This window comes from Cygnus atratus, chromosome 16 (assembly GCF_013377495.2).
Source record: "Cygnus atratus isolate AKBS03 ecotype Queensland, Australia chromosome 16, CAtr_DNAZoo_HiC_assembly, whole genome shotgun sequence".
Lineage (NCBI taxonomy): Eukaryota > Metazoa > Chordata > Aves > Anseriformes > Anatidae > Cygnus > Cygnus atratus.
This window is the reverse complement of record NC_066377.1, coordinates 15,634,421-15,661,425: the sequence shown is the minus strand read 5'-3', so window position 1 is coordinate 15,661,425 and position 27,005 is coordinate 15,634,421. Positions and strand designations below refer to the sequence as shown.

The following is a 27,005-nucleotide window of genomic DNA, read 5'->3' as shown; positions in this document are numbered from 1 at the left end:
TTTGCTAGAATGAGTTGTGATTAATTTGGTTAGTGAATGTTTAACTTGTGAGATGTGTTTGGGAGGTTTGGAAACGCCACTGCATTCTGCTGGCCTGACTGTGAAGTTGCCAGCATTTACCTCAGAGCTCAGCAGTCTTGAAGAACAGTCATTCTGGAGGTACACTTTTAATGTTATGTATGTAAATTCTAATATTTTTTTTTTTAATTCTTGATTTCAGCTGGATTCAGATGCTCTGTGTTAATTAATGCAAGAGACGAACACGCAGTTGAGACAGCTAATATCTTAAATGCAGAATTACTAGCTTGCAAATCAGGCACATTCAATATATAGTGCATTATCTCTGGTTTGAGGGGTGCTCTTTGAGTTGGTCACTTCATAGCTCAGTTCTTCCCTAGATTGTGGGAATTTGTGCATCAATGGGGGAGTAGTCTCTGCTTTAAAATATTTGTAAGGCCCTGTATTTCAGAAATAGATCTTGGGAAGCACGCACAGTCCTTGCTTTTGTCAGAGGATCTTGCAGTCTAGCTGCTGTGTAGTCCTCATTTTTCTAAACAGCTCGTGCTGCACCCAAAAAGAGTACTGACCTAAAGCTGCCTTATAGTAAGGAGTTGATAGTTTTGGTATGCTTTTTGTGGAAGTCTGTGTTACTGCCTTGTTGGCGGAAGTCCAGCAGCTTGGTTCTCACATGTGACTATGCAAAGTCAGGGCTCTAATTCTGCGAGTGCTGAGCTGGGGCTCTGGAACCACCCACCTGTGCAGGCCTCCGTTCTTACCGGGGAAAATGCTGTCTGTGTTTGGTGAAAAAGACGCACCTGGCTATCCTAGATCCTTGGGATGCAGAGGGAAGAGTGCAGTAGCAGACAGCTTCTGCTACGTGAAAGTTGCCAATTTAAATGATCCCAAACAAAAACTTCTGTATTTGCTCTCCCCATCCCCAAACTTTCTCAACCTTTCAGTCTGATGCTTTCAGCTGAAATAAGAGAAAAAGAAAGCATTAATCTCCCATGAGAATTACATAGCCTGCTAGTTCTAGGTCACCCTTTGCTACTGGCATCGTTTGCATCTTAGCTGTTCTCAGCCATCAGTAACATCACTGTATACTTGAAATGCTGTAATAAATGTGGCCTGAATAATCCACTGTGGAGCTTCTGTATGCTCTGGTCTTTGAAGTTCTGCAAAATGTTGGGAGTGCGGGATTCCGTTAAGAGTTTTAATTTTGGTAAATATTTTAGCTAGCAGTTCTCTGGGATTCTTAGGTCTCTTGTATTGTAGGCTTGACTGCAATGCTTTCAGAAGTGGTTAGAAACATTTCTAGTGTAAGTAGGTAGCTAATGCTTATATCCATGCTTTAAAGGGTGATTAAGAAGGTTAAGCCACACGTTGCCTCTGTATAAGCTGTTCTGCCTCTTCGGCCCGTGCATGGTGACACACAATCATGGCAGAGCCACTGCTGCATTGCAGCATGCCCGTCTGGTCCAGTGCTCGACTTCAAGCACTGTTGTGAAACCTGCAGAGTGAAAGAGTGGAAAACAGGAGAGTTGCTTATGTGCCTTTTGCCTCTATTCCTCAATTGCTCACAGCCTCACCAGCTAAGTTTCTTGGTCTTTGCAGTTCTCTGCTATTCTGCTGGACAGAAGCTGCCAGCCTGAGCTGAGGAGGATCCTCTGTTGAGGACTGTGACCACATGGAAGAGACATTGGTTTCTGGATCTCCTCGAAGCTCCTGGTAATTTATGTTGGTGACTGCAGTTGCTAAATGGCAAGTTTTTAATCTCTTAAGGTTTCTGCTTTAAGGAGTACCTCAGTGGCTGGAAGCAAGTTCCTCTAGTGCTGGTCTCTAAGGGAACTAAAATCATGGCATCTGCCCTGAAAGAAATGAGCTCAACTTTAAGAAGCCCAAGGGGATGGGGCAGCCTACAGAGTGGAGCTGAGCATCTTTCAATGATGAGCACTGTAAAAACAAGTTATTTTTGCAGAGCCTCAGGGGACTGACAGAGGAATGGTCTAGGAGAAAACATGAAGGTGACAGTATGAAAAGCAGCAACAGCTGGGATGAGGCAGTGCAGTGGGGTTGGGCAGCACCGTTGTGCTCAGCAATTTTGGTACTGGCACGACGAGCATGCTTGCTTTGCTCTCCCCGCTCCGTGAAGAGTGGGTGACTAAGCTGATGGCTGATGGGAGTCTGCTGCCGTGGAGCTGTGACTAGTGGTGGAAAGGAGTCAGAGAGCTAAGCTGTGCAAGCTGCAGCTGTTGGGACACAGTTCCATCAGCAGGCCACATCCTTCAGGGTCCACATGATGGTGCAGAGAGGAGGCTGTACTCCTTGCAGGCTCTGTGAAACTCACTGCTGGATGCAGCCCTGTAGGAATATCATTTTGGCTCTCAGCAAAAAGCTGGGGGTCCCTGGCAGGAAGGAGCAGGAGGAAGATATTCCCTGACTTCATTGCGAGGCGAGGAGCTGGTGTGGAACTGGCAGAGAAGCTTTTTGTGGTCTTTCTAGAGCTGTCAGACCGTAGCTATAACAGCTGCTGTCAATGTGGTGTAGCTCTGCAGTGGGTATGGCTGAGTACACAGCACGGCGTATGTTTGTTATCTGTGGTTTTGGTCCAGCAAAGGAATTTTACTGACATCACTCTGTTTAATGGAGCTTGGGATGTCCTTAAATCAAACAGTGTCTGTTGAGGATGGAGCACACTGATGAGGTTTCAGAGTCTCTGTGTGCTCCATGGAGGTGTCATCTGCATTTTCCCAGCTTGATTTCCAGGCTTGCAAAGGCTGTGCTCGCAGCTTGCTGGGATTCATCCATATGCAGGTGACTGAGATTTGGTTTGGTTCACCAGCAAACACAAGACTAGTAGAGGCCAGAGTTGGGTTGGTCTGGGCCAAGCAGGGTCAAGAGAACCCAAGAAGTGTGAAGTAGAGTTATGTCTTCAAGCACCGTTAAATCATGTCACAGACCAGACAACTGGGGATGATACTCACTGAGAACTTCTGGGACAGCAGGGCTACAAACATGGGGAAGGGCCTAGAGGGGAAGACGTATGAGGAGCGGCTGAGGTCACTTGGCCTGTTAAGCCTGGAGAAGAGGAGGCTGAGGGGAGACCTCATCGTGGTCTGCAGATTCCTCACGAGGGGGAGTAGAGGGGCAGGTGCCGATCTCTTCTCTTTAGTCACCAGTGATAGGACCCGCAGGAATGGTGTCAAGCTGCAACAGGGGAGGTTCAGGCTGGATATCAGGAAAAGGTTCTTCACCGAGAGGGTGGTCATGCACTGGAACAGGCTTCCTAGGGACGCAGTCATGACACCAAGCCTGTTGGGAGTTTAAGAAGTGTTTGGACTGTGCTCTTGGTCACATGGTCTAAAATTTTGGGTAGACCTGTGTGGTGCCAGGAGTTGGACTCGATGATCCTTGTGGGTCCCTTCCAGCTTGGGAGATTCTATGATTCTACTTTCTAGGGTGTTTAATTTCAAGATGTCTGTTAATACTCTGCCAGGCAAGTGAGCGTAGGAGGATGCAGTATGCACAAAGCTCCCAGCCTTGGAGGAGATGCTGTGGTGGGGAAGGGACCACCTCCAACTCCTGGGGATGGGAAGACTGGAGAGATCTGTGAAAACAAAGCAGGCTGAGACTGGCTTGCAAAACCCAAACAATCCTCCCATGAGCCTTTATCTGGTTGTGCCCATCATCCCCTCAGGCTGCTGGAGAGCACGAGCAAAACCACTGCCACAGCAATGGTTAGGTTTGCATCTGCCTGCATCAAGGAGCGTTAAGCAAGCCAGGAGAGCTTCTTGTGTGTTTGAGCCTGAGAAGGGCAGGGGGCATTAGCTAGCTCCTTGGAGGCAAGTAGGACACGTACCTCAAGGGACTTCCCAGAGCCAAACAGCCCATCATCACTCGACATGTTCTGTTTACAAAAGCAGCTGATGCCCAGGATAAACCAGGGCAAAGGATGAATTTTGCAGATTGAGCAGCTAAGCAGCACGCGTCAAGCTGAGAGAGACAGTCCTGTGTCGTCATAGGGGCACAGGGAACTAGTTTGCACAGTGTTTCGGGCAGCCCAGAGCAAAACCACCTCTTCCATCTTCCACTTATTTCATTGCTAGTTTTTAGGTCAGCCACTGGAAGCAGCGAGGAAGTTCAGGGACTGCATCCCCCTCCGGCCTTTGCACTCACCTTCCTTACGGCGGGGCGCACCCCGCTCCGGCAGCGCGGGGGGGCCCTCTCTGAGCCCCGGCCCAGCCTCTCGCCCCTGCCGCTGGCCAGCAGCCCCTCGGGCGCCGTGCACCGGCCGCGGGCGCTGCCCCCCGGCAGCAACGAGCCTTGCCTGGCGGAGCGGGGGTGGCCCCGGGCCTGGCCGGGAGAGGCTGCGGCCGGCGGCCGGGCTGCGCTCCTTCGCCGGGGGGCGCGCGGAGGCTGCTCCGGGGCCTTCCCGGGCTCGGCGGCCCCGGAGCGAGCGGCGGGGCTGGGCCCGGGGGCCGCGGCGCGGGGTCGGGCTGGCGGCGGCGGGCGGCAGCCCCCGGCCCGCGGGAGGCAGGCGGGGCCCGGGGGGGGGGGAGGGGGCGCTGCCGAGCGGCCGCTGCGGGGAGCCTGGCGGGGCCCGGCCCCTTCCGGCGGCGCGGGCGGCGGAGGCGGGCGGGATGGCGGCGCCGGGGGGCGCGGCGGGGCCGGCGGCCGAGGAGGAGGCGGCGGGGGGCCGGCAGCGCGCCCTGGGCGCCTACTCGCCCGTGGACTACATGAGCATCACCAGCTTCCCCCGCCTGCCCGAGGAGGAGGCGGGCGGCGCGGCCGAGGGCGGCCTCCGCGCGCGGAAGGAGGAGGACGCGTTCCTGGGCGAGCAGGACACGGGTGAGGGGCGGCGGCCCGGCCCCGCATGCTCCCGGCCCCGCGGCGCCCCCTGCCCCTCCCCGGGCCCCGGCGCCCCCCGCGCCGTGCGGGCGAGCCAGGGCCGCCAGGTCAACCCGTCCCCCGCCCGGTCCCTCGCGGCCTCCCCGGGGTTGCTGCCGGGAGGGGACGGGGCCCCACGCTGCTGCCGTCTCCCCGTGTTCCTCTCCGGCGGAACCGTGGCAGCGAGCTCCGGGCAGCACGGCCCGCGCCGAGCCACGGCTACCCCGCTGCCGTGGGGGCTGCCGCACGCTGTCACCTTGCTGCCCGGGCAGAGCGTATCGGCATGGGGGATCCCATCAAATCACAGCTCTGTGTCATTCATTTTACAGTTCGCTTCCGCATTTCAGCCTTTCCCACTGCAAACATCTGATGTTGCTCATCCTGTCTGCCTCGGCCACGTGCTCCAGGGGGTCTGAGTAGTACCTTCTTGGCCTTGATGCTGTACACAGTAAGCAGGAGCTTGCTGGGCTCCCACATCCTTATTTTTCCCAGTCCTTGCAGAGCACCTCATTTGTCTTGCTGGGACATGCGTAGAATAGCAGGCACTGGAACTGACCTGGAAGTTGGTATTAGCAGCAGATACAAGGACTTTGGCAAAGAGCTAGCACTCCTTCCTGCCAGATGCATGATTTTAATAAAGCCAGGTGTACCTTTTATCCTTGAGAAAACCTTTTGCCTGTTTTTATTTTATTGCTTTCTTGTAAATAGTCCAGAGTAATTTTTTCTTCTCTATGTCATGTTTCCACAAGCAGCATAGACCTTCGCTGCATAAGATTACCCGATACTCCACCACAAGTCCTAAGCTCTTCCCTGTGTAGCACCACTGGCTGCAGTTCACTGCCACCGGTTTCATTAGTCCCAGGGCCTGCTCCTGCTCTGACCCATTTGCTGAGGGAGCAGGATTTGGGGTCTGAGGAGCGACAACTGCTCACAAATTGCTCCGCAGCCAAGCGCATGCAGCTCCTGGACTGCTCGATAACCTGCAGGTGGATGTCAGCGCCGCTCGCACCGTGTCCTAGGCCTCATCTCACTGTGACCACCAAGTCGTTTTCATTGTCTGTTCTCATCCCATCCCTCCCAGTACTCCCCTGTGACTGGACCCTGCAAGGTGAAGTTGCCTTGGGCAGTATGGCAGGAGTAGCACGAGATCTCTTGTTTTGCATGTGGGGCATGAGCAGAGGTTTTTGTGGTTTGGGCTATGCAGGGGTCCTGCCAGGTGCGAGTCTCCACTCCGGGCACTTGGTGTCCCCAGGTGCCACCTGGAAGAACTGCATTTCCTGTGCTGCCATGTGGAGTCTTGCGCTCATCTGACATCGTGTATGTGTTGCAAAAGCCATCCATGCTTCTTCATGCCACATCATCTGCCAAACCCATAGGGGAGGTAATCCAGACCTTTGGTTTCTGCCACACAGATGGTCTCACTAACAGGGGTGTCCTGTGTTGTGCTCTTGGTCATGGGGAGAACCACCCCAAAGGACTGCAGAGTGCCATGTTGCAGTGCCCACTGGGGCGTGCAAACAGCTCTGGCCTCTGCTGTCCCCAACGCAGCATGTCCTGAGCCAAGGTGGTCCTGTGTCCCCACAGCGTGGGTTCCCACAAGAAAACAGGCCTCCTCCACAGCTCCCCTGGAAGCCAAGTAGGGTTTGATGGCTTCTCTTGCAAGGGAGGAGGGGGAACAGTGGTGCTGGGACAGGCACCTGCACGTTGGCCGTGCAGGATGCTTCTTGCCCTCTGTGCTCCAGACCAGCCCCCTCCTTCCAAATCATGGCCACGCTGTCCACATGTATGGTGGTTTTACCTTGGTAGGCAGCTGAACTCCACCACAACCATTCTCTCACCCCCTCAGAAGAGGAGGGGAAGAAGAAAAGGAAAGAAACAACTCATGGGTTGAGATAAGGATAGTTGAATTAAAGGAAAAATAATTATTAAGGGAAAATTATTACTAATTAAATAATTTAACTAAAGGGAAAAGGGAAAGGGAAAAAGGAAAAAAAAAAAAAGACAAACAAGCAAAGGCCGTGTGGAAGTGCAGAGGAAAGAAATTCCTCTCTACTTCCCACCAATGAGTGATGCTTGACCATGTCCTTGCAGCAGGGCCATTGTTTGGGAGGACAGACGTTTTCACAACGGGAGCCCACCCCTGCCCTCTTCTTCCTTTTTCCACCTTTTATTGCTGAGTGTGACCCCATATGGCATGGAATGTCCCTTTGGTTGGTTTAGGCCAGCTGCCCTGGTGACGTTCCTTCCTCACCTTGCCCACCCCCAGCCCGCTGGCTCTGGGGGTTAGCGGGAGTCCTGATGCGGTGCCAGCACTGCTCAGCAGCAGACACAACACTGGGGTGATACCAGGGCTGTTCCAGCTACAAGTGCAGAGCACAGCACTGTGTGGGCTGCTGCAGGGGAAGTTAGCTCCATCCCAGCCAGACCCAGTACACCATGCAGCACCCGTGGCCACGCAGAGTGAGCTGCCCACGGCCCTGTGGGATGCCTATGGCTGTGCGTGACACTCCTTGCCAGGGCATCTCTGCCACCCCCACCAGGGACGCCCCAGCCCTTTGCCCTCAGCTGGGTCCCCCTGCCCACACGCTGCAGCTCCACATGCTCAGACCAGACGTGCCAGTTCTGTGGCCTTCGCAGCCCTGCTCCTGGGTCCCTGTGGTGTGAAGGGGATTAATCTCACTCCAAGGGGATTCCCTGGCTGTGGGGACTTACTCCTGGTCGCAGCGCTACTGAAGTTAGAGCTGCCACCCCCCTGCCTGGTCCCAGGGACCTGCCTGGGGCTGAGCATGGCCCTGGGGTACTGTCACAGAAGGACAGGGTGGCAGCCCCCAGGGAGGTGCTGCTGACAGAGGAGGCAGAGGTGCAGCAGGGCTGTGGGGCTTTCTGTTTGCCTGTCACCAAATCCAGAAATGTCTCCAGAATAGAACAGCCCCAGGACGAGCACACAACCCTGCCACCACCACCACCGCCCCTCAGATGTCTGCCAGGCGAGCAATGAGCTGGCCTGTAGGGACCCCTCAGGCTTCACCTCCCCAGCCAAAGTTCCAGGTTCGTGCCCCAAATGCCTGCTAGGCCCCAGCAGCTCATGGTCCCCCAGGCCAGGCCAGCCCTGCTGCAGGCTGGTGGGGAGCAGTCCTGAGCACCTCGCCCTTGCTGCTGGGTGCTCCTCTTCCTGCCCTGCTTGTCTTTGGGGAGCCCCAGGACCTCCTGGCTGCCCTGGGCCGTGTGGTGCCCATCAGGGACGGGCCCATCCGTGCTGTCTGGGTGTGCTCAGCAGGCCTCCTCCCCACCTCAAAGGCAGCAGCTGATCCAGGTGGAGAGTCAAGGCATGTTTTGGACCTTTTGGTCACCCTGAGACTTGCTTGCTGCCTGGCCAAAACTCTTTCCCATTGCATTCACCACCTCGGGGCTGGGCATTCAGCACGCAGGTGGATCTCACAGGGGACCTCGTCAGCCAGAGGAAGGAACTCAAGCAGAGCCTGTCCTGCAGCCAGGCCTGGAGGACCCGCTGAGGTCCAATTTGCAGGTTTGCTCTTCTCTGCCCCCACTTCATCATGCTTCAGTGGATGTTTCCTGTGCCTGGGCCTCTGTTTTGCTCAGATGCTCAAGCATAGCTCCAAATAAGGCTGCTGCTGTTTCAAATCTGAATTTCCTTTTCTTCAGTCCTGATGCATTTCTGAGAACTGTTTGCAAGTCAGCCATCCAAATGGGTCCATCCCTGGAAGCTGATGAACAGACTAAAATGGAGAAAAATTCTGTCTTTTTTTTTTTCTCTTAATCTCCAGGGAAGTCATCTTGGAATAGGTAGAGCTAAAGGAAGGAAACAATAAAACAGCCCAGAGCAGCATCTGAGCCAGAAAGTCTATTGAGAGCTAGTATCAATAGGGAAGGTAATAGCCTTGCTGGACGCAGCTCCATGTAATGTTAGTGCTGGGTAAACACTGCAACAGGATCCCTGTGTTGCTCAATACCTAACCCTTGTTTTCTCCCTGCTGCTCACAAAGACCCAGACTCCTTCCTGAAGTCTGCGCGTCTCCAGCGCCTGCCCTCGTCCTCCTCGGAGATGGGCAGCCAGGACGTGTCCCCTCTGCGGGAGACCAGCAAGGACCCATTCTCCGGAGACTGCAGCTGCCGGCAGGACGGGCTGACCGTCATCATCACTGCCTGCCTCACCTTCGCCACAGGGGTCACAGTGGCCTTGATCATGCAGATCTATTTTGGGGACCCTCAGGTAAGATGAAACTGGCTTTGCAGCATGCTGTGGGCTTTGGCTCTGAAAACAGGAGAGGTTCCCTCATCTCCCTCCTTGCAGTGGTTTAGCCCTGGTAGGTGTCAGTGAGACCCTAGGTGCTGAGTCCCTCTCTCAGCAATTCTGTCCTAAATTAATAGAATCATAGAATATCCCGAGTTGTCTGAAAGCTTTTTCGTGTTGCTTTTTTTAGGAGCTGGGGGCGATTGGTGGTGTCAGACTGAGGTCTGAGCTCCTGCACCGTGCTGGGGCAGCTGTGCCCGGCCGGTCTGGGGGTGATGTGGGGGCAGCAGGCAGCCCCAGTGGTGTGTCTCCAGCCATAGTCAGAGCCAGATGTGAATGCTTTTCAAGAGCTGCTCTTAGAACAGCAGGACGTAATGTCTGTGCATCTCCACTTGCAGAGTTTTAGGGATCCATATGTCAGGGCTCATCTCTGGAAGGATCTGTGCAGGGCAATTGCTGAAATCACAGCTGACCCCTCTGCAAAACCCTCCCATGGAGCAGTGCTCCCCTGCAGAGCAAAGGCAGCGTGGTCGTGGGGTCATGCCATCCTCAGGAAAAATACACTGCAGAACATTTTCAACCGTAGCCTGAGGGTCATCCAATCATCATGGTCATCTTCTCCACCTCGTGCCCAGCAGGGCAGACCTGGCTGCAAATCCAGAATGGGAGCGTTGCATTTTTTTGACTATTTGCTTTCTTACTGGAATTCAAAATGCGGCTGTTGGGAGCGGAGCAGCTTGACCCAGTGGCTACCTGGCCGAAGCGGGTTGAGAGTCTGGTACAACCGTCTCCTCTCCGGCAGATCTTCCAGCATGGTGCCGTGGTGACGGACGCTGCCCACTGCACAGCCCTGGGCATCAAGGTGCTCAACAAGCAGGGCTCCTCGGTGGATGCAGCCATCGCCTCAGCCCTCTGCGCGGGAATAGTGAACCCCCACACATCGGGCATCGGCGGGTAGGTGGTGATCACTGCCATCTGCGGGTGGGCTCAGGCGTGTTGGTTCCCCATGTGTGCTCCTGTCCTGCCAAGCTACAGCCTGCAGGACTGGGACTCTGGCCTCAGGCAGTGGACATGTCCACATCTGCACAGGGACAATGACCTTCCCCCAGGCTGCAGTCACTGAAAGGTCCCAACGTGGCAGCAAGGGACAGAGCCCCCTGTGAGGGAAATTCTGTGCCTGCGGTAGCAGCTGCCAGGACAGTCCCAGCCGCAGGCTTGAGAGAGTTGAAAAGTGACTGTGGGTGACTGAGCCCCCGTGCGGGGTGCCAGCAGCTCACAGCACCCAGGGTCAATCCCAGCACCTGCAAAGATCAAGCACTTCCCATTGTAAACTCTGCTTCTCATTAGCAAGAGCCCAAGGCCTGATTCCAGCCGGCCCCGACTCCCCTCCTGTTCCCGGTACATCCCTGGGCTGGTGCCCACGTGGGCCCAGTGCACTTGGCTTCACGGGAGGTCCCGGGAGTATTGCATAAAACCACCCGATAGCTCCTCCAAGCTGGGCAGGAGGTTGCTCCGTCATAAGCAAAGCACCTGCTTTGTTGCAAAACAGCTAGTATTAGAAAGAAAATCCCACACAGTCCCAGCCCAGCAGTGGAACAGAGCCAGTGGCTCTCTGGCCAGGCTGTCAGGGACTGACCCGGCCTTGCTGCAGGCTCGGTCAGCTCAAACCCACGCTTTGTGCTGGCTTTATGGCAGCGGCTGCAGCCGGGACAGACGGTGCCGTGCCATGACCCCGCTTTTGCCACAGGGGTGGGGTGATGCTGGTCCACGACATCCGGAAGAACCGGAGCCAGGTGATTGACTTCCGTGAGGTGGCTCCCCTGGGCATCCCACTGGAAGGGGACCTGCAGAAGGACACCAAGGTGAGGAGCCCTCCCTCAGGGCCAGAGCTGGCTGGTGTTCCCAGCTGTCCTCTCCCAACAGCTCCTGGGCCCAGTGGGAGATGCCCAGGGAAGTGGCTGGGGACCTCTTCCACCATGGGACGTCCATGCCCCGCAGCCATGGGGAGCCTGGGGAAACACTCCTTCATCATCCCTGGAATGCCTGGAGTGTGTAGGGCTTGAGGAGCAAGGAGGTCCGTTGGGGCGAGGGCAGGGAATAAGGCATCTCCCTCCAGCAGGGGGGAGCTGGGAGAACAGAAGTTCCAGGAGGGAGCAAGGTCCTGTGTCATTCTGCTGGGTTATTTCTCCTGACCGAGTTGGGCTGACACTGGGATTGAAGTTTCCTCTTTCCTTCCAAGGACTTATTCCCTAATTTAGTGTCTTGCTACAGACTCCTTCCCCTCTCCTAAAGACCATGCAAACACCTTCCATGTGAGCATGAATTGCAGCTCCTTGACTTGCAGCTGGGGACCATGTCCTCACAGGAAGGAGACTCTACTCTTCTTTTTCGTCCTTCCTTTTCTACAGCCAGGTCTGCTGGTGGGGGTGCCAGGCATGATACAAGGCATGCACCAGGCTCACCAGTTGCATGGGAGGTAAGCCCTCTGCCCTGCACAGGCTGTGCCCCATGGTCCCCGGGGAGCTGGGAGTATGCAGCCCCTCACCATCAGACTGTGCTCTCAGCCACCAGTCAAAAACGTTAGTAAGCGGGTAGTTGTAGGCTTGTGTTGAAAAGTACCTTCATGTTTTGCTGCTTTATTTAACAAAAGAAATAAATCAGCTTGGTCAGATTTTCTGCAAAGTGAAATTCTGGCAAACGTTTTCTAACAAGACAGACAGTTAATGTTATCTTAGAAATATGTGCAGAATATTTTCATGCATTTTCATACATTTTTCAGCTCTCTCTTTAGCTAGACACTGAGAAATGTGGTTGTCCTTGTTGCCCTACTGGGACAGCAAAAGGGAGAGTCTGAATAACTGCTCAGGAATGTGAGGTTTTGCTCCAGAGATGCCCATTTCCCCATCCTTGCATTGTCATTTCCTCTGGGGCACAACATGGATCACTGTGATGATCCTGCTGAAAAGAAACAACAAAGCTCAGTGCTCATTTTGGCCACAACTGGCCCTGCAGCCTGGTGTGCTGAGGGCCCCCAGGTGCAGAGGCCAGCCTCTGCCCGCTCCCCCGGCTGTGCCACGCACCTCCAAGGCACGCAGCTCCTCCTCTGCTCTCCTTTGGCAGGCTCCCCTGGTCAAAGCTGCTGGGCCTCGTGGCTGCTGTCGCCCAGGACGGGTTTAATGTCACACATGACTTGGGTGAGCACATGCTGGGGAGTCAAGGTGGCTGCTCAGCACAGAGGAAGCCACCACAAGGGTGCCAGGCTGTTGGCAGGGCTTGAGAGGGAGTAGGTGGTTGTGCATGGGGAATCAGAGCTCTTTGGAACTGGAAATGGGTGGTGGTGGGAGGTGAGCAAGTCAAAGCAGGGGTCTACAAGAGGGGAGTGTAGTGACAGCTAACCTGGAGCCCTTTCCCAGGGCTGGTGGGGAGGTGGTGGGGTTTCTTTGGGTTTCCTTCCTAGCTGCAGTGGGGATACAATCCACCCCACTGTGGTCTGGCTCGCTGGTTTGGAAATGGCAAGACGCAGCAGCAAATCCCCAGGTCCCCTGCATGTCCCTGCATCCTGGGGTTTCTGGATGTCCTTCCCCTGCCCCTCCCCTTCTCACCCACAGCCAAAGCTCTGACTGAACTGAAGGACCTGAACTACTCTGACAAATTCCGGGAGATCTTCCTGCCAGACGGCCAGCCTTTGCTGCCTGGCATGTTTGTGAGGCGCCTGGACCTCGCAGCCGTCTTGGAGCTGGTGGGAGCAGAAGGGGCATCAGCCTTCTACAGCGGCAACTTGACCCAGGAGATCATCTCTGAGGTGAGACACCTCTGTCCTTGTCTCTGCCCAAGGCCATGGCACAGTACAGCCTGGGATGGGAATGCCACCTGCCTCATCACCTCTTTAAGCCGGGACAACACCTGGAGATAAGCTGTAGCCAGCTGTCAGCGCAACAATGGGGACAAATGCACGCAGCTTCCTTTTTCTCTCCTGTCCTTGTCACCGCAGCAGTGTAAGTGACACACAGATCATTTCTACAGTCTACAGGAAAGAAACCCGTGCCTTCCTCTATAACCAGGGCAGACTGTTTTTTTTGAAGGCAAAAAAAAATCTCTCCCCACCCCAGGCTGTGTTAAGGCAGTGTTCATGACAGCTCCTCACTCCTTATTGGAGAGGTGCACCACTGGTGAGAAGAAAATTGTTGTCGTTAATGGGACTGTGTGAGTTACAGGCTCTGGGAGGATGATTGGAAAACAAAACTGTGAGCTTTGTGGGTGGAGGATCAGACAGTCTTGGTTCCACTTAGATTTGCCCAAGTTTAACTCCTGTTGCTGAAGGTGTTCTAGAAAAGAAGGCAACAACAAGGAATTATTCCAGTAAAACAAACAAACAAAAAAACTACTGTGGCCAGAGTGGGAGTGGTGATGAATATTTATGAGCATATTAAGACAATTTTTATGTAAGTTATACTGGAAATCTACTTTATACCTGTGTAGCTGCAGTCAGAGTGGTTAGTGGGACCATTTTCCCCTGCCATCATGGTTCAGGTGATGCTCCTTCAACACGTTGTCAGTAATCTGGGCTGGGCTTATTCAGCTCAAGCCTTAGACATGTGAGCTCTGTGTTAGGAAGCCTTTTCCTATGGTTCACATGGACCATAGCAGAGGTGGAGAACAATGAACAGAAGTCCCAAGCTTGTGGTGCATCTCCATAGCCTAACCCTGCTTTATCACTCTGCTCCCCTGATCTGAGGGCTGCTGCAGGGAAACACAAGCTCTCCATGGAGGAGCAAGGCCCAGGGTTGCAACACAAAGGACCTTAGCAGGCTCTGGATCAAGTGTGCTAGTCCAGCTTCAGTTGCAGAGCGAAGTGCTGGCCTCCCACATCAGCTTCACAATGTTTATTGTTTCAGCAAAGGAAGGGGTGGTAAAACTCCGAAACACCCTGCCCTTTGTTTCTGTCATGAGCTGGGAAGGCACTGGTGCAGAAAAGTGCTGTCCAGGGAATTTGAGATGGTGTCTGCAGTGTGTGGCTGAATGGGTTTTCTGTCCTTTCTGCGCCCTCTGACTCCACCTGCCCCATGCCCTGCTGCTTCGCCCCAGCTCTCCTTTGGCTGAGCTCCAGGAGCTCCTGGCACAGGCAACTGCCTGCTGATCTCAGCCGCTGAGAGCAACATGGCTGGCTCTCTAGGACCGCCTTAGGAAGGGAACAGGCACTCCACAGAGGAGCTACAATTTCTTTTGCAGTTTTGGGGTGGTTTGACATGTTGACCCCTCTAGATACACACTACTTTAGCTTTCCTGCTTCAGTGATTCCACCACTTCTGCTGGAGAAGTTTTCCTGCCAAGTTAGGTGTTTCTGGATGGAAATCCAGAGGACTCACCCTAGCAGAACCTCTTAACAGCCTGCATGGCTTCTCTTGGGAGAAACACAAGAGGTGGCCCATGAGCACAGTACCACCTGTATAGTGACTGTGTTACTTGTGTCAGGGGATTTTAAGGCCAACAGAGTGATGGTCCATTTCCATCATGATTCAACCATAGAGGACCTGCAGGTGGAGGGAATTACCCACCTTTACTGCATACATGAGAATTACCAAAACCAGTATGTTCTATTTTTTGGAAAGTATTACAGAAAGACCAAGGGTACATCAACATTTCTATCACCTGAAATAATTAAAAATAGGGTGGGAATTGAGGGCTAAAGGTTTCTTGTGATAGGCATCTGCTGCACCCAGGGTCCTTCCTGGAAGTAGTCAAATGCTTCATAACCTTTAACATACTCATCCTTGCCACCTGGGCAGGGGGAGAAGGCTGCAAGGCAGTGCAAGTCCCCATCCTCATGGGTAGGCAGAACTTCTTCAGCACAGCTAGAGTGAGCTCAGCGGGTGAGCTTTTGGAGGTGAGCTGCAGAGCTTCCAGAGGTAGTGAATGGTGAGCCAGGCCACCAAGGCCATGAAAACACAGATTTTTCAAGGGATCCTGAAAAAACTAGCACCTGAATTGCACTGGAAGTGCTCAGGAATCTCACTGGTATTCAACAACATGGTGATTGCTCACACAGGCCAGCATGAGGAATGCAGAAAGCCTTGACCCAGCTTTCTCAGCATGCGCTGCCTTGTTCTCCCACTCAGGTGCACAACTACGGCGGAGTCTTGGTGGAGGAAGACTTCAGCAATTACAGCGTCATAGTGGAGAATCCTGTCCACACGGTATATCGAGGTAAACGCAGCTGCCTGACCCACCGCCACACAACTGCAGTTAAAAGTTTGCTTCATCTGGCAGGAGGTGACAGTGTCTGTAACAGCATCTGCAGAAAAGCCCTCCTGGGAGATTTCTTCTGTTGCCTACTGAGCCTGATGCATCTGAGGAGGTTCAGGAGGTTTCTAGCACTTTCAAATGGGCCTGTTTTTTTCCTTGGTAGTGACCCATTGTGTTTTGATAGAATTTTACTATGTAAAGATGCAACATGGTCACATATTGATGCAATATCTAGATGTAGCTGGACCACACACTACTGCCTACATCTGAAGATGACTCCCAAAGTTGATCTACAAAGGAGAAAAGCTTGTTTTATGCAAAAAGTTTTTAAAATGTCATACTCTTATAGAAATCCCTGTATTCACTCTCCTTACAGCTGTAACATTGCAAACCCCTTTCATCTCCATTCAGCCATCCTGAAGTCCAGAAACCACTCAGCCAACCAACAAGAACTGAATTTCAGATGTAAAGAAACATCCCTCTCTGGACTTCCTTTATGCATCTTAAAGAAACAGAAAGACACAACAGGAATATTTTAGGAAACACTTTTTAATTATCTCCCCAAATCTGAAAAGGCTTCGCCATCCTCAAGAACACTACCTTATGGGAAAGAATTGTCACTGAACAGTGTCTAAAAATGGAACTTTATTTCTCTCTTCTTCCCTTCACAGGTCATCTTGTTTTGACTCCTCCACCTCCACATGCAGGTCCTGCACTGATCACAGCACTGAACATCCTTGAGGGCTTTAACATCTCAAGTCAAGCATCCAGGGGGAATATCTTGCACTGGATGGCAGAGGTAAGAGGAGGTTCAACATTTGTCTGAATTTGTTAGGCTGCTGGAGAATAATTCATTTATTCCTTGGTTGTACAAAAGTGTTTGTAGGTAATTCCCAGAGGAGAGGAGAATGAGCAAATAGACTGCTAAAGTGTAAATCTGAGCTGTGCTGCTGCCTCAGGTGGTTGCAGATCCTGGAGCCTCCTGCTCAGTTGAGCTCTTTCTACCTAAAGCAGAGCTTTTACAGAAGACCAAACTATGGCTTTTGCCCACTTCTTATATGTGATTGTCTCTGCAGAATGACCCCGGAGCAACTGAGGGCATCCCACCAATTTCTTCCACCTCTTATGCTACAGAGGCTTTTGTAGGAGACAGGACAGTGGGTGCAGGGAAGTTTTGCCTTAGCAAAAATACAGCAACTGGAGGTGTTACATGCAGCTAGAACTGTGAAGAGGCAGAGAAGGTCGACTCTGCAAAGTTACTTTTGAGCACTCTTTAGGGAGCTTTAAATGAATCTGCTTGTTCTGCACTTGCACTGGGCCAAGAGTTTCACGCACTTGTTATCATGTTGCAGGTGAGGAGCAGCAACCTCCAGATAAAGGGCAGTCACTTCAGAACAAGTATAACCTTGATTACTCAGGATTGCAAGGCTGATCACATGGCTACGATTCAGTGCTAGATCAACACCAAATTGTCCAGCCTTGGGACAGCCATGACCAAGATGTCTTTAACCTGTGCCTTTGGGTTGGACATGTGCTCTGCATGTTTCAAGGGAGATCTTCCGTGGCCACCAAGCTGCTTGTACACCCCCCCATGCTGTGGTGGCCAGGAGGCTCATAGAAACACCACCTTGCCCAGAAGTTAATCACGCTCTGAGCTGTACATCAGAAGATAAATTACAGCATTTCAGGAAAGGCTGTTTGTGAACGGTGCATATTAAAATGGAAATGAACTGTCTCGAAACTTTAATGAAAATGGCATGACCTGAAAACTGAAAGTCTAGTGCCATCCCAGAGCCAATGGCAAGCCCAGGACCCACTGTCCCACTGGGATTCAGTGTGATCTCTGCTGTTGTGGAGGCCACTCAGGAATAGAAATAGAAAGAAAGTGGCATCCTGGTAACCCCATCTGCCAGCTGGCAATACAGCTGAACCACCGAGCTGGGTTAAGCCAACTGGACAACCTCACCTGGGAGGTGGAACATATACAAATACCGCCTGATACAGTCAGCTCCCTCAGCATAGTTTGTCATGAAAATCTGATGCCCCTTGGTCCCCATACCCATGTGGCAGCCCTTTCCACTGAAGTGGACATTTGAGTTCATAGGGTTTAGCCACCATGCTGGAAGAGCAGGTACCTCCTCTTTGGGGTATCAAAGATGGTATTTCCAGGTCCACCTAAATGATGCTATGTCTTTCTTTCTTTCTTTCTGTGTTCAACTTAGACCTTAAAAGTAGCCCTGAGTCAAGCTAGCAACTTGGGAGACCCATCTGATGATGTGTCTGTCACTCATGCTGCAGAAGGCATGCTGAGGTAGGTCGGAGGCTGATGGGCACATTGGTAGTTGCAAGATGTCTGATCTGGATATCATTCGGGGATTTGCTCTTTTCAATGCACAGGGAGACCTGAGGTTTTTCTGCCTCTGTTTTACTGAGGAAAGGTCAGTCCTTGAGTGTCCAGCCTAGGGCTCACTTTCCCACAAGGATCACAGCTGGTACCACAGGTCTCTGGAGATGAATCATCAAATGTCCTTACACAGAGGTTTCCTGGAGACAGTTTGATCTTGAGGGTTCCTCCCACTTTCTGAGCCCTCTAGCTATTCCTTCTCAGGAGGTCGGACAAACTATCTCTGCAGTACATCCAGTGATGCAGGAGAGGCCAGCCTCAGGACTTCAGCCCAGCCTCCTACTTCAGAGCCAGGTTTAGCCATGGTTGGTGGCCAGTGCTGGATCTGTCTCACCCTCCTCTGCACTCAGAGGACCAGCACTCTGCCAGTGGTGACACCTCATGACTATCAGTGGGTGAGTTCGTGCCCACAGATAGAGCCTGGGAGGTTCATGGTGTTCCCTTGTTTTGTGGGCTGGGCCATCTCATTTCCTTCCATCAGATGAACCAGAGGAGCTCCCTGTCCTTAGGACCAGCCTCCTTAGAGAAGCACAGCCCTTAGCTATGTAGGTATACCCCCACCAAGAGATGTTAAACATTCTAAGCTCATTGCCTTCTTATCCCTTTCACTCCCTCATTGCTGAAGTAAATCAGAAGCTAACTCCTTGCGCCAGCTGATTAACGACTCCCAGTCCTTCTCGTCTGATTTCCGCCTGCCGCACTTCTCTGTGGAGAGCGGACCTGCTGCCAGCCAGGTTCTTGTCATGGGGCCTGATGACTTCATTGTTGTGGCTGTAAGGTAAAAGAGTTGCTTCTCTCCACAATATGCTCAGAGGGTGGGAGCGACGAGAATAAAGCAGGTTCAGCAGGACAGGACAGAGCCATACCTGAAGCTCTGTCACAGGGGGTGGGAGGCTTCCCCCCCAAAACAAACCTAGCCTAGAGCTGCAGCTTCCAGCCTGTTGGGTCAGCCCATGGTCTGCCCCTCAGAGAGCCTCAAAAGGTAAAGTTTAGTGAGAGAGGTTGTGCTTTTCTAGACAAGATTTGTGGTCACAGAAGAAATTTTGAATTGATCCTTGAAGTAAAAACAGCATTCCCAAGCCCCCCAGCCCTCATGGGGCTGCTGTGTCCCAGTTAATCCTGCAACAAGAAGAATGGGGAAGATGGGATGGAGATATGTGGGCTGTGAAGGCTTTGAGCTACTGCTCTGCCCTGTGCAACCCTACTAACTCTGCCCACAGCCCTTGTGTTCCTGGTTTGGCCTGAGTCTGCTCCCTAGAGAGGTGATGAATTCAGCAGCATGGAAACAGACTCATCATCTAGAGGAGAATCCTTCAGTACAAGGAAGGTCTGGCCCACCATCACCCATGTGGTCACTGTGCCTGCTCCTAAATACGTGGAGACTCCGGCTGTAAAAAAAATGTAGAATATTCTCTGTCAAGCCAAGATGGTAGAAAGAAATGGAGGACTGAAAGCCTCAAGGTGTACAATGAATCACTGAGAGGAATATTATGAGATTTCTTCTTGTTTCTTTTTAGTTCTTTGAATCGTCCCTTTGGTAGTGGAATAATAACACCTTCTGGAATCCTCCTGAACAGCCAGATGTTGGCCTTCTCCTGGCAAAACAAAACAATGAACCACTCCATTCCCAGGCCGGTAATGAACAACATGACAATTTTTTTGAGTTGTCTGCACAACTTTTATTATTTTTTTTCTCATCTCCACAATGGTGAGGCTATTTGTTGCCTTATTAATAACTTAGGAGCTTTCTATAGACAGTTCTCTCTATCTTTTTATTATATAAGCCACTGAAACAGAGTAAGCAGAAGGCTTTGTGTGTATCAGTTATCACTATAATGCAATGTTATCAAACAGCATAATGCAGCTGCATGTCTCAGGCACCTATTTTTGTGCCTGAAGACTGGAGGATAGCCAATGTCGCTCCGGTCTCCAAAAAGGGCAAGAAGGAGGATCCGGGAAACTACAGGCCAGTCAGTCTCACCTCTGTCCCTGGAAAGGGAACAGCTTGTTCTGGAGGCCATCTTCAAGCAATTGGAGGAGAAGAAGGTTATGAGGAGTAGTCAGCATGGATTCACCAAGGGGAAATCCTACTCGACCAACCTCGTTGCCTTCTATGACGGCATCACCAGCTGGGTAGATGGGGGGAGAGCAGTGGATGTCATCTACCTTGACTTCAGCAAGGTTTTTGATACTGTCTCCCATGACATCCTGCTAGCAAAGCTGAGAAAGTGTGGGACAGAGGAGTGGACAGTAAGGAGTGGGTTGAGAACTGGCTGACTGGCCGAGCTCAGAGGGTGGTGATTGGCGGCGCAGAGTCCGGCTGGAGACCTGTGACTAGCAGTGTTCCTCAGGGGTCGGTGCTGGGTCCAGTCTTGTTCAACATCTTCATCGACGACCTTGATGAGGGAATAGTGTCCGTCCTCAGCAAGTACACCGATGACACAAAGCTGGGAGGAGTGGCCGACACACCAGAAGGCTGTGCTGCCATTCAGCGAGACCTGGACCGGCTGGAGAGATGGGCAGGAAGAAACCAAATGAGGTTTAATAAGAGCAAGTGTAGAGTCCTGCACCTGGGAAGGAACAACCGGACGTATCAGTACAGGCTGGGAGATGACCTGCTGGAGAAGAGCTCTGTGGAGAAGGACCTGGGGGTCCTGGTGGACAACAGGTTGGCCGTGAGCCAGCAGTGTGCCCTGGTGGTCAAGAAGGCCAATGGGATCCTGGCGTGCATTAAAAGGAGCGTGGCCAGCAGGTCAAGGCAGGTGATCCTCCCCTTTACTCTGCCCTGGTCAGGCCTCACCTGGAGTACTGTGTCCAGTTCTGGGCTCCCCACTACAAAGAAGACAGGGATCTCCTGGAAAGAGTCCAGCGGAGGGCCACAAAGGTGATACGGGGCCTGGAGCATCTTCCCTATGAGGAAAGGCTGAGAGACCTGGGTCTGTTCAGCCTGGAGAAGAGAAGACTGAGGGGGGATCTTATCGATGTGTATAAATACCTGAGGTGTGGGAGACAGAGGGATATGGTCAACCTCTTTTCAGTGGTTTGTGGGGACAGGACAAGTGGCAATGGCCACAAAATGGATCACAGGAAGTTCCGCACCAACATGCGAAAGAACTTCTTGACAGTGAGGGTGATGGAGCACTGGGACAGGCTGCCCAGGGAGGTTGTGGGGTCTCCTTCTCTGGGGATATTCAAGGCCTGTCTGGACACCTACCTGGGCAGCCTGCTCTAGGGAACCTGCTTTGGCAGGGTGGGGTTGGACCTGATGATCTCCCTAGGTCCCTTCCAACCCCTACAATTCTGTGATTCTGTGATTCTGTGATTTTTCCTGAAGCCCAAATGCACTTTAGAGCAACTGTCCTTTGGGAACTTGAATTAAGAATTCTTTTCATGAACTACTGCTCTGCAGGTTTAACAGTAATAGACAGAAGAAGAAAAATCTTCAGTTCTTGGAAACAAAAAATTACAGACCAGTACTGGTATCTTCCAGTGCTGCCTTGTTGATTCTTCTTTCTGTGTATTGCAAAACTGTCCCACTTTGCTGAGTTGATACTTTAGGAGTGGGTGAATGGCTCTGTATGTCCTCTGTAAAACTTCTTTGAGAGCCATGGCAAGAAAGGGACTGGATCCTGTTAACATCGGAGAGCATTGTCATAGTAGCGACAATGGCAGCCTTGTCAAACTACAGAGGTGTAATTGCAGACTCAGACAGAAAGAGTAAGAAGTTAACTTGCACAACTTGAACACCAGCAAAGCCTTTGTCTGCTTGCTGAAATTTTTTGGTGTGTTTTTTCCTCATCTGCAGCAAAATCTCATTCAACCTCGGAAACGGCCCCTGTCTTTCTTGTTGCCCACCATCGTGAGACCATCTGAGGGGATGTGCGGGACATACCTGTGTCTGGGAGCTAACAACGGGGACAAAGCCTTGAGCAGCATCGTTCAGGTCAGTGCTGTGTCAGGGTGCCCACTCCCTCAAGCAGCTGCTGGGCTCAACGCCAAGGGAGGGTCTCCTCCTGCAGTGCACATTTTCCATCCTAATGTCCTAGTCTGTGTAGCTCTGGTAGCTCTTTACCCTATGAAAAGCTCTTTTTAGTGCACTCCAGACTAAATTCCTCCCTGCTCAGCACACTACAATTTGGGGAGCTCCTCGTAATTTATTATTTGTAATTGGGTGAAGTACTTGCCAGTAGCATGACTGTATGCGCAACAGCACTGGATTATTAAAAAGAAAGTTGGCTCCCATTTTCCTTACCTCTTGAAAAGCATAATTCAGGGCAAAATTAAAGCCAAACATTGTTTTCTATTGTGTTGTTAGGAGAAGTAACATACTGATCTTCTGGCTGTAACAAATACATTTTTAGAGATTATGTCAAGTTCCAGACTTATAACTCTCCTAATTTAGCGGTAACTATGTGACAAAATGCCCATGCAATCCTGAAGAGGTACCATTTTTCTATCAACGATACACGGGCTGCATTTCAAGGTTCTCTTCGTGTGTGTGAAAACCTGCAGTTTGGCAAGCAGTTCAAATTCTTCTTTGCCTGCTGCAACTGCAGATGTTGGAGCCTCCTATTAGGGAGATGCTCAAGAAGTTCACTTCTCCTACTCTCATTACTTTTTTACTATTGAGGATCTTTCATTCTCTCACAGGTTTTGGTAAATGTTTTAGCACTTAACAAGAATCTGAGTGAAAGTTTGTCACTTGGTCGACTTCACCCACAGCTTCAGTCCAACACCTTGCAGGTTGACAGTGAGTATGGATGCTGGGTGTGGTACGGTCTAGAGGTCTGGCATGTTCAGGAAAGTAGCACCATTTCCATAGCACACTGCTGTGGAAGTGCAATAGCCCAGTGCACAGCTCCCCATGTTGCAGGATCCTTGTTGGGTGCAGCAGGTTTGGGGTCAGACAAAAGTAGTAACCTAGCTTCATCAAAATTTGGAGCCCTTGCTGAGCCATGCTGTTGTCTTGGGAACAGTCCCTGGCCCCTCCAACACCACCTGTTCCAACTCTTTTGGATGCTTCTCACCAACCCTCCCTCTGTCCCAGCCCACCTCTGAGCAGCAGCCTTGTCCTTTCCTGAAAACCTTTTGTGTGATCTGATATTACATCACTGCATATATCCAGATAAGCATGATTGTAACCACATCTTCACCCATACAGGTTATGAAAGCTAGCAGATCTTCACACACTTTATTACCCCTGCCATAAATGCTTTGCTGTCACTTTCCAGTACCTCTTTCTAACTCCAGCAGCTGGGGAGAAGACAAGGCTTAGGACAAGGCTTTTAGGCTGACAGTACTGGAAATCCAGCATCAACGCTGACACGCTGGAGACTGTACTGCCAGCTCTTGTCCTTGTTATTGCAAGTCTTGGTCTATTTGGTGTTTTTCATAAAGCCCCATATCTTAGCACAGAGAGCCATAAATGATATTTTGTTCTTATTTCACACAGCCAAATTTTCTAGGCCTTCCCATTTCAGAGGAAAATCTAATAATGCCTGTCAGGTGTGACCCACAGGCTTGAAAACTAGAATGTAATTAAAACAAATCCAAAACTTCAAAAGGCCCTAATTTGTAGGTTTGGACATTTGGAATCAACAACGTATATGTATGGGATTTTTGTGTGCCTGCTGGATTTCTCCAGCTGCATCCCCTGCTTTGTATCCTCAGGCACTTCTATTCATATGAAAATTACAAAACACCAACTAAACAAATTAAAAGCAGAAGAGTGAACAGCCTAAGTTAGGCTGGAAGATTAAGAATTACATAAAGGGGAGGTTGGAAAGCTTATCACATTCTAATTTACAAAGTTGGTCATTTGGCAACTTGGTTTACTGTCATTTGTTTTGAGTTGCTTTGTATCTTACTTTGATTAATGCCATTAATATTATTTTAAATTGAGCTCTTCAGAGCAGGGACTGCCCTTAGTTCTGTAAACAGAATAATTAGGATCATAGAATCATAGAACGGTTTGGGTTGGAAGGGACCTCAAAGACCATCCAGTTCCAACTCCCCTGCCATGGGCACGGACATCTCCCTCTAGATCAGGTTGCTCAGGGCCTTGTCCAGCCTAGTCTTGAACACCTCCAGGGATGGGGCATCCACAACTTCCCTGAGCAATCTGTGCCAACAACGTATTTTTCCCCTTTTTTAACGAGGAGGGTCTTCCATGTGTTTGACTGATCTTCAGGATCTTCTCATTTCCTCCCCTGTGCAGAACACTGTCCAACTCTGAGCAGCCTTTGCTCTTGAGAGCATGCTCAGGGCGGTGAATGCTGGTCCTCCTCGGCCACTCAGCTCACACTGTCTGGGACACCTGAAAACACCACAGGCAGTTTTGTAGACAGAGCTTTGTATCAAAGGTGTATTAAACAGTGGTTTCAGTTACAAACCCCTCTTTTAAAATCCCTACAGGTGAATTTCCTGAAGAAGATATTGAATGTCTTGTAGCCAGGGGCCATGAAGTGGATAAAGTCAATGTGATCTCCCTAGTTCATGGGGCCAGGAGAACCAACAGTTTCATCATTGGCCTGAAGGATCCCAGGAGCGTGGATGCTGCTGGAGCCACAATATTATAGCACCTCCCAAACAACATACTCACTGAACAAGGCTTTAGAGAGATCAACCCAAGTGATGTGCATGTTCTGAAATGGCTGCCTCCTTCTCTCCCGAGTGAGACCACTGCATACACACACATATATCCACACTGCTGAGTAAACTTTCTGCATTCCCTACCCAGGATGACACGGGGGATTAGTGGTGCCAACATACATCTCTCTGTTTTTTTCTTTCTTTAAAAAAATATTTGAAATGTAAGCAGCCCAGTCGTTGTTATAGGAATGAAGGGAGGACGCTTTTCTTTTGACAGCATCTTATCATTAATTTCAGTCTTTTCAAAAGCCCGATTCTAACCAACATCTTAATTTTAATGAGCAGGAACATTAGCAAAGAAAACAATGACAGGAAAAAACAGCTGCTGATAATACTGTAAACTTCATCTCCGTTTCTTTCCCAAGTTCATTCTTTGCCTGTTGTGTAAGTCAATAATTAATGCAGCCTAATGTAGTGTTTGTAGGTGCCTGTATCTGGAATATCAGGGAGTCCTTTAATGTTCTGTATGGGCCAGCTGATTTTTACCAGCATGCAGCCTCCTATGTTAGTTCCTTTTCTTACATCACTGCATACCTTGAATTTTTTGAGTAAATATTTTGAATCAAGTAGCTGTGCATACTCACTGGAAGACCAATTTTGAACCAGTCTGCCTCTTTATTGGCGTAGACCAGCAATTCACTGCTTTTGTTCCCAGAACAGCTGCCCCACCACACGTTTTGTAACTGGAGCAATGGTTTTCAACTTTTTACAACTTGTGGACCCCCCCAGTAGTTTTCTTACATTAGTCCAGCCTCCTCCATAGTGAATTTACGCTTCGTGGTAATGGGCTTACTTTGCTTAGATACTTTCTGGAGATATCTTTGAAATACTACACATACTTATAAAAATTCACAGACCACGGACTGAAAACCACATGGAAACAGATTAGGTGGATTCAGGGCTTTCCTTACGCTGCCTTATCTCAGTCTGCTTTGAAAGCCTGAGTTGTATAATCCCTACAGAGAAGCTTGGGATTTTCTGCTTACTAAATTCAGGCCTGTACTTCAGCTCAGGTGGCTGTTAGAAAAGCTGAAGAGAATGACAGAAAAGGTACAATACAAAGCAAAAACTACTGAGATATTTTTCTGTCCACAGCATGAAATACAGAATATAAGAATACTTCTGCATTTCTTGACTTAAAAAAATGAAAAAAGCACCACATCTGTTCACTGCACCATTTCATTCAATGTTTGTACATTGCCTCCCTATTTTATTTTATTTTATTTTATTTTATTTTATTGTTTGTTTGTACAAGAAAGTTAGATAGAGCCACCTGGCACTAAAAAATCTGGAATTTGATCGTTTTCTGAAGTCTACATTGTGTTGATTTCCTTCATGGTGCAAACATGTCTATGGCCATTGTACTTATTATATATGTATATCTGTTTGTTGTTGCCGTGGTCTGTCATTTGACGCACGTTAGCCCAACCGTCTTTCTGAGGGAGCCTCTCAGACACCAATTTGTTTGTAATGTGCCTCCCTCACACAAGCTGCCATTTAGCACAGGGCATGTGTGGGTTGCTTTGAGGTGGTCAGGAAGCTACCATAGATAATTGGACTAATCGTTCCTGACACCAACCAGCTGAGCATCTCAAAGCATCTTACGCTAATTCTTGCACATTGTGCTGAGGAGGGAGAGAGAAGTTTTTATGCTCCTCTGAAATGCAGCCACCCCTGAGTCAGCTACTTAGCAGATGGGAACATCTACAGTATTTTCTGTTACTTAGCGTTAGTGGCCTCAGCCAAGAGACAGGGCAATTACGGTGTTATCTGTGGGAAGTTGTACACTGTGTCACCAAACTGCCCGTATGGCAAGAACAGGCTTTCCTCAGGAGGAGGACCTCAAATCTGTTTATTTTTCTGTCATAGGCGCTAGAACTCATCACTGCGCATAGTTGGAGCATTCACAAAACATTACATGTCATGCAGCAGACCTCCTCGGGTTTAACAGGAAGGGGAGGATGCATTTTTGTGTGTTGAATCATACTGGTGGAAATTTGGGACTTTCTGGTAGAGGACAGCAGTGATGTGTCCCTCAGACATGGAGGTTTACTGGGCACCACTGCAAAATAAATAGTCAGGTAACTGCTGCTACAGTACTTTGCATGAAATATTACAGAACGCGTTGAAAGATAACATTCCTATTTATTCATTCAATTCTTTTCCCTAATTCACTTTTGATGCTGGAAACTGTATACATTTGTAAGATAAAGACTCTGGTCTTGACTCAAAAGGGCACTTAAAAGCCCCAAGGTACAATTTCAGAGCAATTAATTGGAATCTTAAAATAAAGCATGTTCTTAAGTGCTCTGTTGGATCATGGCCTATGTTGCAAAAAAGAGAAAATTTAGAATAACTGGAAGATGGGTCTTAGTCCCCTAAGTAATGGCTAAGAGAAATAAAGATATTTTGAATTATTTCCCATTTTCTCTGTTTAAAATGGCATCAGTGTAGCACAGATGTATTCAGTACTGAAACCTTTCATCAGGTAATTGGCCCAGTGTCTCTGGTACTTTGAGTCAATCTGTTGTGAGGAGATCTGATCAAATTAATTTGTGGCACCACGAA

General features: G+C 50.4%; 1 protein-coding gene across 2 annotated transcripts; it reads left to right on the top strand.

The window, feature by feature from the left end:
- The first annotated feature begins 62 nt into the window (after positions 1 to 62).
- On the top strand, positions 63 to 26,747 carry GGT7 (gamma-glutamyltransferase 7). 2 transcript variants are annotated; one of them, XM_035548150.2, is made up of 15 exons: positions 63 to 1,728; positions 8,892 to 9,118; positions 9,942 to 10,093; positions 10,887 to 11,001; positions 11,548 to 11,615; positions 12,260 to 12,333; positions 12,748 to 12,941; positions 15,256 to 15,343; positions 16,054 to 16,181; positions 17,605 to 17,693; positions 18,412 to 18,564; positions 19,304 to 19,421; positions 21,592 to 21,729; positions 22,437 to 22,536; positions 24,201 to 26,747. In XM_035548150.2, the coding sequence occupies exons 2-15, from the start codon at positions 8,951 to 8,953 to the stop codon at positions 24,362 to 24,364; spliced, it is 1,749 nt and encodes a 582-aa protein (XP_035404043.1). In that variant the 5' UTR covers positions 63 to 1,728; positions 8,892 to 8,950; the 3' UTR covers positions 24,365 to 26,747. The 2 variants fall into 2 exon arrangements, with proteins under 2 accessions (XP_035404043.1, XP_035404044.1); XM_035548151.1 differs by lacking the exon at positions 63 to 1,728 and adding an exon at positions 4,678 to 4,848.
- The last annotated feature ends 258 nt before the right edge of the window (positions 26,748 to 27,005 follow it).

Coding starts and splice junctions, on each gene's coding strand:
- GGT7 (XM_035548151.1), top strand. CDS start 4,737: ATGAGCATCACCAGCTTCCCCCGCCTGCCCGAGGAGGAGGCGGGCGGC. Junction 9,119..9,941: donor TCTATTTTGGGGACCCTCAG/GTAAGATGAAAC, acceptor CCTCTCCGGCAG/ATCTTCCAGCATGGTGCCGT. Junction 12,942..15,255: donor CCCAGGAGATCATCTCTGAG/GTGAGACACCTC, acceptor TCTCCCACTCAG/GTGCACAACTACGGCGGAGT.